The sequence below is a fragment of the Xiphophorus maculatus genome, chromosome 15 (assembly GCF_002775205.1).
Source record: "Xiphophorus maculatus strain JP 163 A chromosome 15, X_maculatus-5.0-male, whole genome shotgun sequence".
Lineage (NCBI taxonomy): Eukaryota > Metazoa > Chordata > Actinopteri > Cyprinodontiformes > Poeciliidae > Xiphophorus > Xiphophorus maculatus.
In genome coordinates, this window is record NC_036457.1 from 21,981,510 (window position 1) to 21,997,522 (window position 16,013).

The window sequence follows — 16,013 nt, forward strand, 5'->3', positions numbered from 1 at the left end:
GTTGTATGTTTAAATCAGTGAGTTTTTTCAGTGAGATTACACTGTGTTTACACTGTGACTTTAAAGTGTTAAATGAAAGTCAACTCTTATCTCTTTCCTGGAATTGCTCAGCTTGCTTGAAATGCTGTGTCAGTCTATATTTAGCCCTGAGCCTGCTCAGGCAAACAGTCTGGCTGGCTCAATTAAAGTCTGACTATCGTTAGAGAGTACCTGGAAAAAACCTGGGGAAAATACCTTGTTGGAAAAAAAAAAATACAAATTAAAAAATATGATATGCTACTTTGTGCAGAATGAATCTCTTGTGCTTTTGCAACATGTCTGATAGTGAAGCTGATTCCTCTGGGAAGCTGCAGTCAGGGTCGGGTTCATGGTAATCATAACACAACCAGCAACTTATCTCCAAAAATCCGACATAGAGCTGCTGTTCTTTTGAGGCCTATAACTGGAAATTTTCTTTTCCTCTTCCTGATTGGCAAAAAAAGTTTTCAGGTTTTTTTTAGCAAGGAAATTGAAATAAAAAACAAGGAGAGTGAAGCGTATATAATTCACATTTAGTGTCACACAATTATACTAAAAGAATTTGCAGTATTAAAATGAGCAAACATTTATAGCTTTTCCTTCTGTACACGCAAATGCATCCATAAAACAGCTCAATCCGTTCCAGTTTGTTCTCTGAGCTTCACAGCAAACTGGAGCTTCAATTCTGTGATTGGGATCATCGACAAACTGTTTACCAAAGGAACAATATTTTCATAAGGACATTTTGTGGAGGTTTCTTCTTCATCTATTCAGATTGTAGTTTTCGGTTTTCTTCCTTGTCTTGGCAGGACAGCCTGGCCTCCCTCTCCAGCCCACTGCTTAATCTCAATGTTTCTAACCCATTTTACTCTGAACTGGCCGAATGCATTAAAACCAGTAAATACATCTGTTGCCTTCCTCCTCAGTGAAGGGTTGACCGTTTTTTTTTTTTACAGAATGAATAGCCTCAATGACTGATATTATTTTAAACATGCCACGTTCAATAATAATGTAATAACACATAATTAACAGCACAGGTGGATTTTAAATTAGTGTATCTCCTACCAATTAAACTAGCATGTAGAAATATAATGTCTTCCAAAAACATTGATTAATATATTCAGTGATGCTGGTTTTTTATTGTGTTAAAACAATTGTGTGTATAGTACTGTATCTAAATCAAAAGAAAATTCTGTTTATATATTTAAACTGGACATGGCCACAAACTGGGCTGAGGGGGGGCGTTTATGAATCCTTTTCAAAAATCCTTTTTAAATCGTAAATGTCAGACTGATGAGGAAGCAATGAAGGCTATGAATGTACCAGAAAAAAACATTCAAAAGTAATGACAGGGTATGACTTGTCATTTTTATATTTTATCTCACTACACAACAAGACATTTTAACCCTCCAAAAAAATCTATATTTGTTTTTGTTTGTTATTATAGACTGGGTTTGGAGCCCCAGTCTATATGTGATCCTCTTAAGAAACCAAGACAAAAAATAAATGTTGTGACTGTACTGTAATATGTTGTATTATATACTTATATTATTCAGATTTAACAACATAAAAAATAATTGTTAACCAGAAGACAGGCAGAAGCTATTTTACTAACCGAGAAAGACACTAGCTTTTAGCTTTGTTAGCTTCCTACTGAGCTAAGCTAGCTAGCTGCTTCAGATAAGAAACGGTTTCTTAATATTCTCTGTGTTGAAACCTTTGTGGGAACATTTTTTCTGTTGGCTCACCTACATTGTTGCCTTCATCCTGGAACTTTACTTACCGATGCTTGCTCGGTTATTTTGCAATAGCCTGTAACAGAAGTGATAAAATATGAATGGAATAGATTATGAATAAATAAGTAATTTCTATAAGCTGAAATGCCATAGTGCCTAATAAAATAGTGTTGCTGCTTCAGTGTTGAGTTCTTGAAGAAATGCTTGACATGTTTCCTTTTCTCACCAAAACTCTGGTCAATGGGACTTATTGTCTAAATATAGTTATCTAAAGAAAGGTTCACAGTCTGTACTGTGCACAGCAAATGTGACCTGAGTTGACATGACTTCTGATAAAGACCCTTATATAAGGCCGGCCCTGACTAAATAATAAATTCACTTGACTTTGTAGCATTTCTGTGGTAAGTTTTCACAGCTCAACAGATTTCTGAATGAATTTAAATGGACTCAATTCTATTTGTTTACATAGCACTGACGAGGCACTTAACAAGATAAACTATTCTGGTTAATGTCCAGAATGTATAATCTACTTCAATCCACGTACAGACAATTTCCAATGCAACTGGACCATTTCAATGGTCAATGAAACTCAACCTATGATGGCCATTGGTAAGAAAGCCCAGAAAGCTCAGGATGGAGGAGACTTGTACAGAAACACTTGTCAACAAACACGGTTTGTGTTAACAAAGAATTAGTAGCAGCAGTCGCTCCGTTAGTGGCTTCATTTAGGAGAAAACTAGCAGATAAACTCTGAGCTAATGTTACAATCTCTGAAATCAGAGTGCATATTCTCTAGCTAGTCTCTGAAGCAACAGCTGCTTTAGAGACTTTGTCCAGGAAACTGACAATTTAAAAACAGGAAAACTAGGTCAAGTGTATCATCTGTGGAGAACGTGAAGTTATTGGAACTGATAGCGCCGGCGATGGTCACAGCCAGGCAGATGATACAGCGAAACACAGAAACAGCCCAAAATAAATATTGATATTGACCCAGTTTTTCTCTGTGCTACAGTAATATTGCCTGCAACTTAATGAACCCCAGGCTTCTTCATCATCGTCATCATCATCGTCATCATCAATCATCATCATCATCATCATCATCCCATCTCTGTTTTCAGAGGTACATTATACTATTGACTGTTTTATACCTGGTCTGCCCAAACAGGGCGGAGCAGTCACATATTGATTTAAAAATAGCTAAAAAGCCTTATTTTATTTGATTATTTTACTCGGTCCGACCGGGTTAGCACATTTCATCAACCACATCGGAACATCAATAGGTGAGTTTGACATTTTTTCCACTTTTCAACCTCATTTTCAGATTAGTCAGACTGAGACTGAGGCATGATGTGCTGCTTTTGGAGATCTTTCACCTACTTCATGTTGTCGAACAAGTTCTGTTTCACTGAAGTTTTGACTCTGTGTCTAAGGAGAGGCCATTCATGTTTCTCATTGGGCCTGGCTTGGTTTGGGTAGATTTGTATGTCATTGTTTGAAAACCGCTTTTTGCTTTGAATACGATTATCTTGGTTGGATGCTAAAATCAATCAGATGATCTGAAACATTCAAGTGTGGCAAAAAAATAAAATAAAATAGCCGGCGTTGGTAAAGAGGAGCCAGTGGCTCTTCATGAATTTGCTTTGGTCATGAATTTCTCTGTTAGCTCTCATGAATTTCGTTGTGAACGGGACAAATTTGAATGAATGAATGAATTTGAATTGAACTGATTGCCACACTTTGTCTACCAAATCAGTTACAGTAAGCTGAAGATACCATATTTTTTCTCTCTAATCCGTTCACAGATATGAAGGTAGAGACATTAAAAAAACTGAAATAAGACGCCAAGATGATTTTTTTTAAATCTCCTGTCAAGGAATAACCCTGGTACGCTTCCAGGAGCTGCACACATTTATCCAGCATTTATTACACCACACAAGGAAGTGTTCGTTCACATAAAATCCCTTAGGCTTGTCAGGAACTGATCCCAGATCAGGAAGTAGAGGCAATTTTTTTCTCTTCCTCCTGTGAGCAATAAGGGCAGCTTCACACACACCGGCAGCGTTTGTCAGAACGGCTGGCAGGCAGGAGCAGCTCACACACACACGGCAGCCGGGACACAGGAGGGATCCACCTGGAGCGGGTAAGTCCACTAACAGACCCGGCTTCGGCTGGGTGACAGCGCTGCTCTGGTGGAGACGTTGCTCTGCTGTTTCTGTGAGGAATCTCGACTGGTTAGAGCGTGTCATGTCACGTCTCAGACAAACACAGAGAGGGAGGTAAAGTGTTAGGGGTCAGACTGTGGTCCGAGCTGAAAGCTGCCTCACAAAGGGCACACACACACACACACACACGCACACACACACACACACACACACACACCGTTGGTAGAGTGAGACAAACAGGAGTTAAACAGAGAGTGTGAAGCAAAGGCAAAGGATGTGGTTAGGTGCACTTTGTAGCAACAGTGTGCAAGCACAGAGAAGGAAACGGCAGATAAAAACAGAAAACTGGTCTTTTTAGACAGCCGTCTATAATGTCTGACTGGAGCTTTTTCCTCATTCTTTAGACGTCAGGCTACCTTGTTTATCAACGAGGCTGGACAATGATTGAAAGCTCCAAAGAATGACTGTCATCTGCTGTTCTCTGGCTGTTTCTCTTAGAGGCACACCCTTCAGGTCCGACTTCAGGTATGACATACGGGTTTGTGTTTTCAGGTGAGGCCGTGTCGTCTCAGGGGCAGGAAAGCTGAAGGCTGCGGGCTGAGTCACCCAGCAGTGTGCTGCCGCTCTGGGTGGGAGCCTTAGGGAGTTCCCGGGGCGTGATGACAACACTGGGGGCTTGAAAGCCTCGCCGTCCATTCACGCTGTTTCCATTCATTCATGTTTTTGGTGGCTGTTTTCAGTGAGTCAGGAGGTAAAATTAGACCAGAGTTCACAGCCGACCCCTTTGCTTCCTTTCTCCGGCCGCGAGGGGCTTTCTTCGCTCAGTGTGACGTCAGCCGGTTTTGGCGCTTGCGTTCAGAGTCATGAGGCTGCGGCAACCAGAGCAGATTCTATCTCCGCGCATGCGACCACAATCTGATTGTCTGAAAACCCCGTAGAAACCACAGATGTGCTTCCTGTGTTTTCAGTGACAGAGCTCCTCTGTCTGCACCCACAATCTTTGACACCTGTCAACTGTTCCAAAACACAGGCTGTTGCCTTGGAGACCAGCGTCGGCCAGAATAAGGAGGTGAGACGAGGGATTCCCAAAGACAGACAGACCTGAGAAAGACAGCAGCTAGGAGCGATGGACCGCCAGCAGCACGCCAAAGTGGAACGCTTTCTCAAGTTGGGATACGCTCACACCGACATCCTCAGGGTGCTGGAGAGCCTGCACCACGACGCCCAGACCAACGACATCCTGGAGGAGCTCATCAAGACCTGCCACACTCGCAGCACCAGCGTACCCAACAGTCCCAAGCTGGTGCCCAGAGGCTGCAGCCCCAGCCCCGGCCCCAGCAAGGCCAGGACCGGCCCTGACAGAGAGTCGAACACAGGCTTCAGACCCGTGGTTATAGACGGCAGCAACGTGGCCATGAGGTGAGTCAGCAACACTTATCTGTCACTAGAAACACTTATCTTGAGTTTCACTGAGTGTGTGGAGGAAGACACAGCAGCAGTTGGGCTATTTAAACTCACTTTGCTGAGAAAGTTTAACTTTATAGTTTAAAAACTATTTGTTTTCTCTGCAACATTGATACAGAGAGGTTCTCTGTGAAACTAAAGAGGTTCTAGGTATTTACTGTAGAAAATGCTGGTGCTTTATTGCCTATTTAGTGCTGTATTACCGAATCTACAGGGTTGCGTCACATAGCTGATGATGATGAAGTACTGATTAAGCATATAATCTCTAAGATAAATCGTGTTGACCAGACTGCAGTTAATGTGCTCTGAACATTAAAGTGATTCTACCAGAACAGAAAGCAGGATCATTCCCAGAACTCACTTATTCTCACATAAATAGTCCCGTCTTATTCTCAAGCCAAGCAAAGGTTTATCAGCACCGGAAAGCATGTTTTTCTTCCTTTACTTCCTGGAAAAATTGTTTCTTGCCTGGCGATGCGCATATGCAGAGCAGCAGTTTGTGTCTACTAGTGTCAGTAGACATTATCCTACATTATCACTCAGAAACATTAGTTTGAACATTTCGGTGGATCTTTTTTGGTCATTCTTAACGTTGCTTGGTGTGGTTTTAGTTCAGGCTTTAGTTCACTTCCTCTTTGCAGATGATGTGTCACTCTGGGTTGTGCTTGAGAAGCAGCTTGACATGTTGTTGGTTTCTGCTCGCTGTTCACCTGAAATGTTTGTTCGGGTTTTAGATTTTCCATTATTCTGAGAATAACAATGTTGTTACGCAGTTAATGCTCTGTAAATAGAAACGTGTGGATGAACACTACAAGTTACTCAGCTTTAAATTTCATCTTTAAATCTGATCAGCTCCTGTTCTAGTAAATAATTCTAGACTCAAAACAGATTCTGTGAAATCACACACACACAAAAAACAATTATTGTTTTTTGACACTACAATCATTTTAGCATGAAAGATGCAATTTTCTACTAATCCTTCTCTTTCTCAGAAAAATTGTCAAAATTTGTTATGGTCTCCTCCTATTTGTGTGAACACAGTATTGTACATGGAGCCAAGAAGGAGGGAGTCGCACATTCATGCTAGAACCATCACAGAATGTGCAGCACAATGAGAATTGCTTAATGACATGATTGCGTGGCTGGTATATTTTCACGACCCACATTAATGGATCAGGAAGTTCTAAATTAAAACAGACGGCTTAGTAAGAAGAATGGCGGAAACGTTATGAATTTAAACTAGAAGATAAAGGAGGGATGTTTTTACAACACATGTTCCTGTAAGGACATGGAATGAGTCCAAAGAGGAAGAAAGCTGAACTATTTACTCTGACGTTTTTCCCAGGTAAAGCAGAGAGAGGTTTATGCCACCTCACAGATGTTAGATACTCCTTCAGTTATTCCAAATAACTGAGTCGTCACCCAGAAAGACCCGAATGGCAAGAAGAGTTCCTTTGAATCGGGTAACTTATCAGAAACTAAAAAAGGTCTTTGGCTCAAACCTTAAAGAAAAGTCACATCTTCCAGTTCCCATGATGCAACACGGTTCAAATTGCAGTTGAGTCTTACTTGTTAAACGCCAACTTGTTTTCAGTCTCAGTCCCACTCTCAGTAGTAACTTGCATCCGACTTTCTCACACTTTTGTCATGCTCACCCACGAATCTGCAGAAGCAATCAGCACAACTCACTCGTACCTCACAGACACATCTGTAATTAAAACGATGTGAATGTTTGTAGGCAAAAGTTTCCCCACTGGAAAAGAATGCCTTGAACTAATGCTCGAAAACATACATTTTATTGTTTGCTCTTTTTAAAAATATATATACATACATGAAAATGTTTTAGATTTCTGTAAGATGCTTTTAAAGTTACGGCTGTTGAATCAGCCTCGTCATTAAAACAACTAACAGTACGAGAATTGAAAATTAAAAGGCAAACCTGAGCTAACTGTAATGAAGCTAGAACCTCACACTGTTGCACTAAAAGCTTTCTAAAAGTTTTAGTGCAACAACTAGAAAGCTTTCTAGATTGAAAGTTAAAATCTTTTAACTTTCAAGTTAAAAGCTGTCTAACGTGAAAGCTTTTATGTTCCATATTTAGAATCGTATCTAATCTAATTATTATAGCTTCCCTGCTGGGAACCAATGAGGAAAAGATGCTAATAATAGCATGTTTGTCAATGTAGCATTTAAAACAATAATTTCCCAAAGCTCTGAGAATGCCACACCAGAACTAAATGTATAAATAGTACAGGAAGTAATTTGAAACAAAAACCACAAAGACAGGAGGCAGAACAAGTTATGTTTTAGCTAGCATCTTTGCTAATCTAAGTTTCTTCTTCCTCCAAAAACGCTCCAAAACAATTATCATGCAGCTTAAAATGAAATTCCAAGTATTGCGAAGGAGAAAGTTAGTTTAGCCGCAATAATGTAGCCAGAAGATGTCATAAATGTGGCACTGACTACCAAAATCCAGTTCTTTATAAAGTTACTGAATTTGGATCGATACTGATGGAACCTAATGACTAGATCTCTATCATACATTCATCTGACACAATCCTGATGGAATCGAAGGAGGGAAGAGCAATGAGACATTTTAATACCGACAGGAAGCAGAGTTAAGAAACTATCAGGATTTTTAATAAAGTGCTAGAAGCCAAAGTGGTTTAAAGAAACAGACTATCAGGTAACTCATCTGGGTGAGCCACCAGTAGCTTGTGTCAGTCATTATCTTTTTACCTGTTGTATGGAAAGCGGCTCACCACTTCCTGCTTATGGAAAAAAGGGAAACTCCCACTTGCACACACATGTGAACAGATACCCATGAGCACGTTTGCAGACACAAAATGATCTAGTTTACCTGCTCAGTAGTCGGCGCTTGGTAACGCTTCTGTCACTGAGGTTCAAGAGTCAAGGTGTTAAACTGCTAAAAACTGAACGACTCCCCCTGTGTTGTTGCAAACCTTTGCAAGGATTTTAGGATTTTCACTATGACTAAATAAAGTGCATATGTGTTGCTGTTCTGGGTAAATATTATCAGGTAGCAATAATATATAAAACTACAACATCAATCAATGTGAATAATTTATTTTCCCTTTAAAAATACCCTTCAGAATTTGTTTTCCCAAATGTCAAGAACTTCAAATCAAGACAAGACAAATTCCATCCATTTATTATGAGTTTGTATCTGACATGATGATTGTTACGAAATGTCTTATTCACAATTATACTAGTATGGGGAAGTAAATGTCTTTAAAAACACAGGCATGTTGTCAGTTGTAAAAGGCACCACCGTTGAATCAGCCAACAGTTTTAGTTCTCATAGGTCAGCAGCACTCAGTTAGAGAAAGAACATATGAAAAGTTTCAGTTCTGCATCTGGTGACCCAGTCATGAGAGTGGACAGAACTCTGAAGCACATGTCTTACAACACCATCAGCTTCCTGAGAGTGGGAGAGGAGGTGTGTGGGTGTGTATGAGTGTGACTAACGTATAAGGAAATGCAAAAGCAGAAGTAGATTTCTTTTTGTTGACACTGGCTTTTGTCTCCGTAGCCATGGTGACAAGAAGGTGTTTTCGTGCCAAGGCCTCCAGCTGGCGGTGAACTGGTTTTGGGACAAAGGGCTGCGTCACATCACCGTGTTTGTGCCCCTGTGGAGGAAGGAGCAACCGCGGCCTGAGGCGCCCATCACAGGTAAGACCACCTGAATGCGCTGCAGTCACTCCGTCACACTGAGAGGGAAATGCCACTGTCCATTTTAGAAATCCCTGCCAGGTGACTGGAGGGTTTAGTATCGTGGCTCTGCTGTGCAGGATGAAACACTTTGACTTGTGTGAACTCGGCAGGTTTAGGGCAGTGGTTACTGTGCTGCAGATGCGCCTCATAGCACACATCTGCAGTAAAGTTCTTCATAAGAACCAGTGGGTTGCATTAGTGGCCCTTGTTGACGTCTCCTGGTTGTCTGAATCAAGCTGAGTGACCGATGCTCGACTACAGAGTGACCTTTTAGTTTGCACGCAGACCTCAGAGCTCAGTCAGGCAGGGTTTTTTTTTTTTTCGACTGTTGCGTGGATCTCAGAGATTTTGTTGTTTTCCTTTTTGAAAAGACAAATTACACTTAGAACCAACATCTGATGCTACAGTCAAAAGGGAGATTTCTACCTACCTAGAGTAGAACAATTCAAGAACCTTGGTGACTTTATTTATGAGTGAGGGGACAATAGATCTTCCAGTCATCTTCAGATAAGTGGAAGACAATGAATGGATGAAAGTATGGATGGACTTCTATAAATACTTCTGATAAGATTTATCAAAAGTATTAATGATACTTAATTATCTAATGAGAAAAATGTACTTTTTAACTCCTAGTCCTTTCTGCCTGTAAACATCGACATGTCCATTGTCTGTACCCGTTGGTTCTCACAGGGCCACAGGTGCTCATCTTTAGTGGTCATTGGGCAAGAGGCGGGGTACACACTGGACAGGTCACCAGTCCATCATAGGGAAACACAGGACACACACAATCACATCTAGAGAAACCAGTTAACCTGACAGTCATGTCTTTGGACTCAGGGAAGATGTTGCAAACTTCTTACCCATCTAAAGGGGCACTTACCGTCCTGATGGGGATTTACTCATGTATGCAGATGTCTGAACCTCTAGATGAGAGCCAAGCTAAAGGTCTCAAGACATCAACCTGAAACTCTGACGCACATGATTCGAAACTCAAAACTTGTGAAATTACAAAAACAACTTGTTTTGTACAGTTTTCTTTTTTTGGTATTATTGTTCGACACGAGTGGAAACCAGTGCACTTTCATGGTGAACTGCCACATCAAAGCAATCGATGGAGCTTACTGGAAAGGAGGCAGAGCAAGGTGATTCATTTGCATAATAGAACAGTCGAAGTCTTTTTGCTCATTTAGCATGTTGAGGCAGCGGCAACTTTAGCAAGAAATTGAAGTTAGACAAATCAAGGAAGTAAGTTGTACAATCTTTGGAACTGTCAAGGCATGCAATATGCCACTGAGGCATATAACTGATTAGTGCAGGTAAATTCCCATCCTGGCATCCTTTGTGTTGCATTCATCCCGTTTGGCAGCTGCAGCCGGTCAAAGCGCCCTCAGCGACTTCCACTGAACTTTAGTGACTGAAGTGAAGCAGGATAAAAACTCCATGCAGAACGAGGAAGTGGCTGCACCTAAATGATATTCAGTATGTTGTTTGTGTTGGATCATCCCTACAAACCTAAATTTGTTCCAGGAAAGTGCTCATCAGGAGCTTACAAAGAAGCAGTGCAGGAGGTAACTCTACACCTTTGATATTTTCTGCTCTGACAGTCACTGTCAAAACAAGCAGTGAAGGGCCGTGTGAACAGCCAGGTTTAGGCCTCCTGCTTCAGAGAATCTAATGTACAGCAGGTGCTTAAACATGTTAACACTAGCTCAAATCTAGCAACCAAATATGACAGCTGCAACATGAAGAAACAGCAATATTACCAAATATTGTGGGAAGGCCAAAATATCAAACTTTAACCATTTACACAGGCAGCTCCAGAAATAACTAGCTGGTTGCTAGTGTTTTCAATGTAGCCTCTGTTTCATGCCAGAACAAATTCTATAGAAACCTCAAAGTGATCTTGTCAATTCGTGGAAAATGTTGATGTTTATCTTCCTGTGTGAATGCATGATAAGCCTGTCTTCACTCCATTGCAATTGTCGTTCTCTACCATTAGGATTTTTAAAATCTACTTTTAAAAAAGTTGGAATAACTGACTTAGAAGGGCCTTTTGTAATGGTCAAGATCAGAAAGGCAAGAAAAATCTTTCAAATACATCTCAGCTGCTGAGATGGCATAAAACATCGTTCAAACACTACGAAGGGTTTAAGTCTAAAACATCTGGAGCAGAAAGAGCAGCCAGAGTCCTCATCCAAACCTGGTCTGATCATCAACCAGGTTATGGTTATAGTAACTGCTTTGGTACTTAAATATAAAGAGGTTCTTTACCAAAGAGCAGATTTGCAAACAGCTCCATCGTTGTACTAAATTGCATTGTCTTGTGTCCCATAGATCAACATATTCTCCATGAACTGGAGCGGAGAAAGATCCTGGTGTACACACCGTCCCGCTGTGTCAACGGCAAGAGGGTGGTGTGTTATGATGACCGCTACATCATCAAGCTGGCAGTTGAATATGACGGAATCATCGTGTCCAACGACAACTACCGTGACCTGCAGACGGAGAATCCCCAGTGGAAAAAGTTTATTGAGGAGAGACTCCTAATGTACACATTTGCCAACGACAAGTAAGGCTTCCTCAGTTGTCCCAACTGCCTGCCTTGGGTTTGGGTTCTTCTTCCCCAGCAGCCACTGACCTTATTTTATCCGTGTGGTGCTGTGCAGGTTCATGCCTCCGGATGATCCCCTGGGTAGAAACGGTCCCACCATTGATGACTTCCTCAGGAAGAAGCCATGGACACAGGACAACAAGCAGCAGCACTGTCCATATGGTAAGTTCCCATCACTTTATTAATAATCACTCATTCTGCCCCATGGGACTGGAGCAAAATAGAAACCAATACTGTAGCAAGCAGCAAAAATAGATGATACGTGTGATCAACATCTTAGAAGTTAATCATTCATGTAGAAAGTTGTTAGTTTCACCAATGTTGGATGGAACATTTCTAATGAGCAAAAATGTTCACTCTCCAGGGATGCATGGAGACAAAACGCCTTCACATGTTTCCACTCAGACTTCATCATAACCTTTCAGAGCAAATGGGACAAAAACCAAAGAGCCAGTTAAAGCATCAACTTTCATTTAGCTTGTACCACAAGTTAGACCTGCAGAGACAGAGAACTGCCTGCAAGCTAGCAGCTAACTGCATCCCAGAGATAAATTATCATCTGTAAACATGCAGATGGAGTTTATTCTACTTAGACATAAGTTCTAACAAGTGGGCAAATAAAAGCTAATACATGTTTTCTCTGTCTAACAGATCATACTGTCAAATATTAAGGTTGTGGAGATGTGTTCATCTAAACTGAAAATAGAAAATATTGAGACTAAACCTGGAGGGTCTTCATAGTAAATAAAAAACATTTTCTAGCTTTTTAGCAAACACCTCATTTGAGAAACATATTTTAAGTACACCATCTGGACAATTTGAAACAGAACCGTTAGAAAACATGAGCCTTTTTGATTTGTGCAATGAACATAAAAACAAAACAGAAAAGAAAAATTTACTTAGTAATCTAACAGAAAATGTCCTCTTGTTATTTTAAAGTTGAAATTTTTATACACCAGTTAACAGAAAGGTCTATAGCGCCTTCAGAGGTTGGAATTCCAAGTGGGAAAAATAGGGGTTTCCTACGAACCCTGAACTCAAAATCCAATATGGCTGATGGTCAGGAATTCATTTATTTAGTCCTTCAGTGAACATGGTGCTGTTGTGCTTGAAAATCCAAAATGTATTATTAGCTTGTAACGCTACGAGTTGTTTTCCTGTTCACTGACGTTTGAACTTGTGACTGGAAAACAATTAACTTTGGCTTAATGTGTCTGAAAATTCAAGTTTCGAATTCTGAGTAATAGAACCCTGGAACTGAAGGATGAGGACAAGTTTGAGATTTCTTTTTTGTTTATCAGAGACAGTAGCGATGGCGGCACGCTGTGTATTTTCTCTGTGGAGCTCAAAATAAACAGATTTCCCTGTTTGTTTGGTTTTCCAGGAAAGAAATGTACTTATGGGATAAAGTGCAAGTTCTACCATCCAGAGAGGGTGAACCAGTCACAGCTGGCTGTAGCAGATGAACTGAGGGCTCTGGCACATCAACCTGAACACAGATACACTCCGCCCACCCCTCCCTACGGAAGCAGAGACGACCTGACTCACAGCGACCCCGCCATCTGTTACAGGGAGAGCAGCAACCTGAGAAGCCAGCTAAACAAAAGTCCTCTTTTTTACCAGTACTCCAGCTCCGATGCAGACGAGGCCTTCAGCTCCATGGGTAGCTCCATGTCCAGGCTCAGCATCCAGGACCTGCCCTACAGCCTGGAGCCCCCTCTGACCAGCTACAGCAGCGGCAGAGGCAGCTACCAAATGTCCGGCTCGTACGCCGGGAACAGCCTGAGGCTTTCACCCAATGGACACAGTTACTACCCTCCCCAGAACGGCTCTATGCCCTGTGAGAGTCACATGTACAGCCAGTGCAGGTGTGGCCACCAAAACCCGGCCAACCATCACCACCATCACCACCACCAGCAGCAGCAGCAGCAGCAGCGCCAGCCGGCGTGGAGCTCCTGCCCCGCTGTGCCTGCACACAGCGGGGCAGACATGCAGTACCGGCATACCAGCCTGTCCAGAGACCCCTGGGTGCAGCAGCCCAGCGCCCCCATTAGCCAGAGCAGAAGCGTGTCCAGTGAGCAGAGGAACGGCCTGCGGAGTCAGCTGAGCACGCTCTTCCCTCAGAGCATGGTGGAGCAGGTCCTGAACGCCCACCCCCACGTCTCAGACACGCTGGAACTGATCGGACTCATCCAGAGCTACAGGACCAGCAACATGTCCTTCTAGGCTGCCAAACCTCTATTGGTGCCTTCAAACTGAGCCCACACTGGAGTTCTCATTCCGGAAATAGTGAAACCAAAGTGAACATTTCCATCCATCCATTTTCCAACACCCTTGTCCATTAGTGGGGTCAGGAGGTGCTGGTGTCTATCTCCAGCTAAGGTTCCGGGCGAGAGGCGGGGTCACCCTGGACAGGTCACCCTGGACAGGTCACCAGTCTGTCGCAGGTGAACATTTCCTCAAGAGAAATTTTATTTGTTATGAAATGTGTCACACGCATTATTTTAAGCATTAAGAAGGAAGTTGGTCTGATAAAACTAAAATGTCGGCTATTCCTTTATCCTATTACAGAAGTGCAATGCACTTAGCTCCATTCCAGCTACTTATTGTAGCGCTGACAAATGTTTATTAAAGCAACATGTGTTGTTTTTTCATGTTGCCTCAAAATGAGGAACACTAAAGACTGTACTTTTGTAAAGACTGTCCCGATATTAACTGTGAAACATTGTGGTTTTGTTGCACATTTTGAATAAAAACTTTGTTAAGAAGTCGGGGTTTGGTTTATGTGTTGAGTATGCCAATTACTTTATGACGAAGAGTGGCGCCTCCTGGTGGCCGTAGCGGCATAGCTCTTTAAAAGGGAGAGACAGCAGGCTTAACTCGTGGCACCGGCAGCTATCACGGCACTTCCGGTGACAGCTGCCATAAGGTGCCACGGGCTGCAGAGATCCACGGCCCAGCAACACAGGGTGCCAGACCAGCTACAGCTTAATAACGGCAACTTCTTGCTTCTTTGACGCTTTTGTGTCAGACTGAAAATGTGTTATTTTATTTTCAACATACATACATACGTCCGCACGCGTGTTTGCGCAGCTATCTTTGCGGGAACTTTCCATTTACTTCCATTCATTTCTACAGCCTAACCCTATCTATTACATACCTAAACCCAACCAAAACTTAATTCACACCTTAGTCCTAAATCTGACCCCTGAATAAATGTATTAATAAATTAATTTTTTTTAAAAAAGAAAAAAAAAGAAAGAAATTAAGAAAACACCGGTGGATCTAGCACAGCCATGCTACGGAGCCCCTAGGGGAGATGGGAGAAAATGTCTTTTGCATTTCCTCTTAATTGGTGAGTTCCCTCACAATAAGCAAATACTCCGTGGTCTATTTTGGATACAGTCACAAATTTCAATTTAAAATTTCTAATATATACACATTTAAAGAGCCAAGGTGAAAACTCTTTGGTGCAAAAAAACCTGATTGAAAATCGAGTTATTTTCTGCGGAAGTGTGTTGCTTTTACAAAACTGCTATCGCGTTATAATTATATTATACAAACATGATAATGTATTGTATAAATGTAATATTCATATTGTACGAACGTAATAATTATATTGTATAAACGTGATCATTTCATATTCAGAAGGTATTATGCTTGTAGTGCAGGCCTAATGAAGGCTATGGCTAACGGGAGTTGATCATGTTCATGCATGGGCTAAAATATTGAGAGGTACAGTACTGATGCTGCTTTGCATTATGATTGAAGTCAGTAATAGTTTGCACCAGTGACGTGCGATCATGATAAAATAATTTATATCGCTATTTTCACCCTGTAGTTTGTACTATAAAGCTCCTATTTTTCATTTAGCTTAACCAATTCTGATTATGGTAGTTTTTCTTCAAAATCGCTGAATTTTCCCATTCAAATCCTCGGAAGCGCAGCTGGTGAGGCAGCAGCGGGAGGAGCCTCACCTGGGATTGATCAACCTCTAACTTCACTGGCTGCCATTCTATGAGGAGGATGTTCCTCCTGTCTGTACGTCACCAATAAAATGTCTAAAAAACATTTAATGTATGAACAGATTTTACTAAATGTAGCTTATGTATATAATGTACAGTGTTTTTTTTGTCACCAACTGTAACGTGTTTGGTGAGCTGAGCAGCGATCAGAAACAGCAGAACACAGATTCGAGGTGAGGCAGGCAGTTCTCTTGCCTCGTGGCAGGGGGCGCTCATGATCCCAGACATTGTGACTCCACAACTGCAGAGTAAGAGACAGTAA

The 16,013-nt window shown here is 41.6% G+C and overlaps 1 protein-coding gene across 3 annotated transcripts; it reads left to right on the top strand.

Annotated features, from left to right (window-relative positions):
• Nucleotides 1-3,071: 3,071 nt before the first annotated feature.
• On the top strand, nt 3,072-14,494 carry zc3h12d (zinc finger CCCH-type containing 12D). 3 transcript variants are annotated; one of them, XM_023348338.1, is made up of 7 exons: nt 3,073-3,894; nt 4,321-4,441; nt 4,947-5,335; nt 8,934-9,073; nt 11,450-11,684; nt 11,782-11,888; nt 13,111-14,494. In XM_023348338.1, the coding sequence occupies exons 3-7, from the start codon at nt 5,043-5,045 to the stop codon at nt 13,950-13,952; spliced, it is 1,617 nt and encodes a 538-aa protein (XP_023204106.1). In that variant the 5' UTR covers nt 3,073-3,894; nt 4,321-4,441; nt 4,947-5,042; the 3' UTR covers nt 13,953-14,494. The 3 variants fall into 3 exon arrangements, with proteins under 3 accessions (XP_023204107.1, XP_023204106.1, XP_005806093.1); XM_023348339.1 differs by lacking the exon at nt 4,321-4,441 and having other exon boundaries at nt 3,072-3,894; nt 4,885-5,335; XM_005806036.2 differs by lacking the exon at nt 4,321-4,441.
• The last annotated feature ends 1,519 nt before the right edge of the window (nt 14,495-16,013 follow it).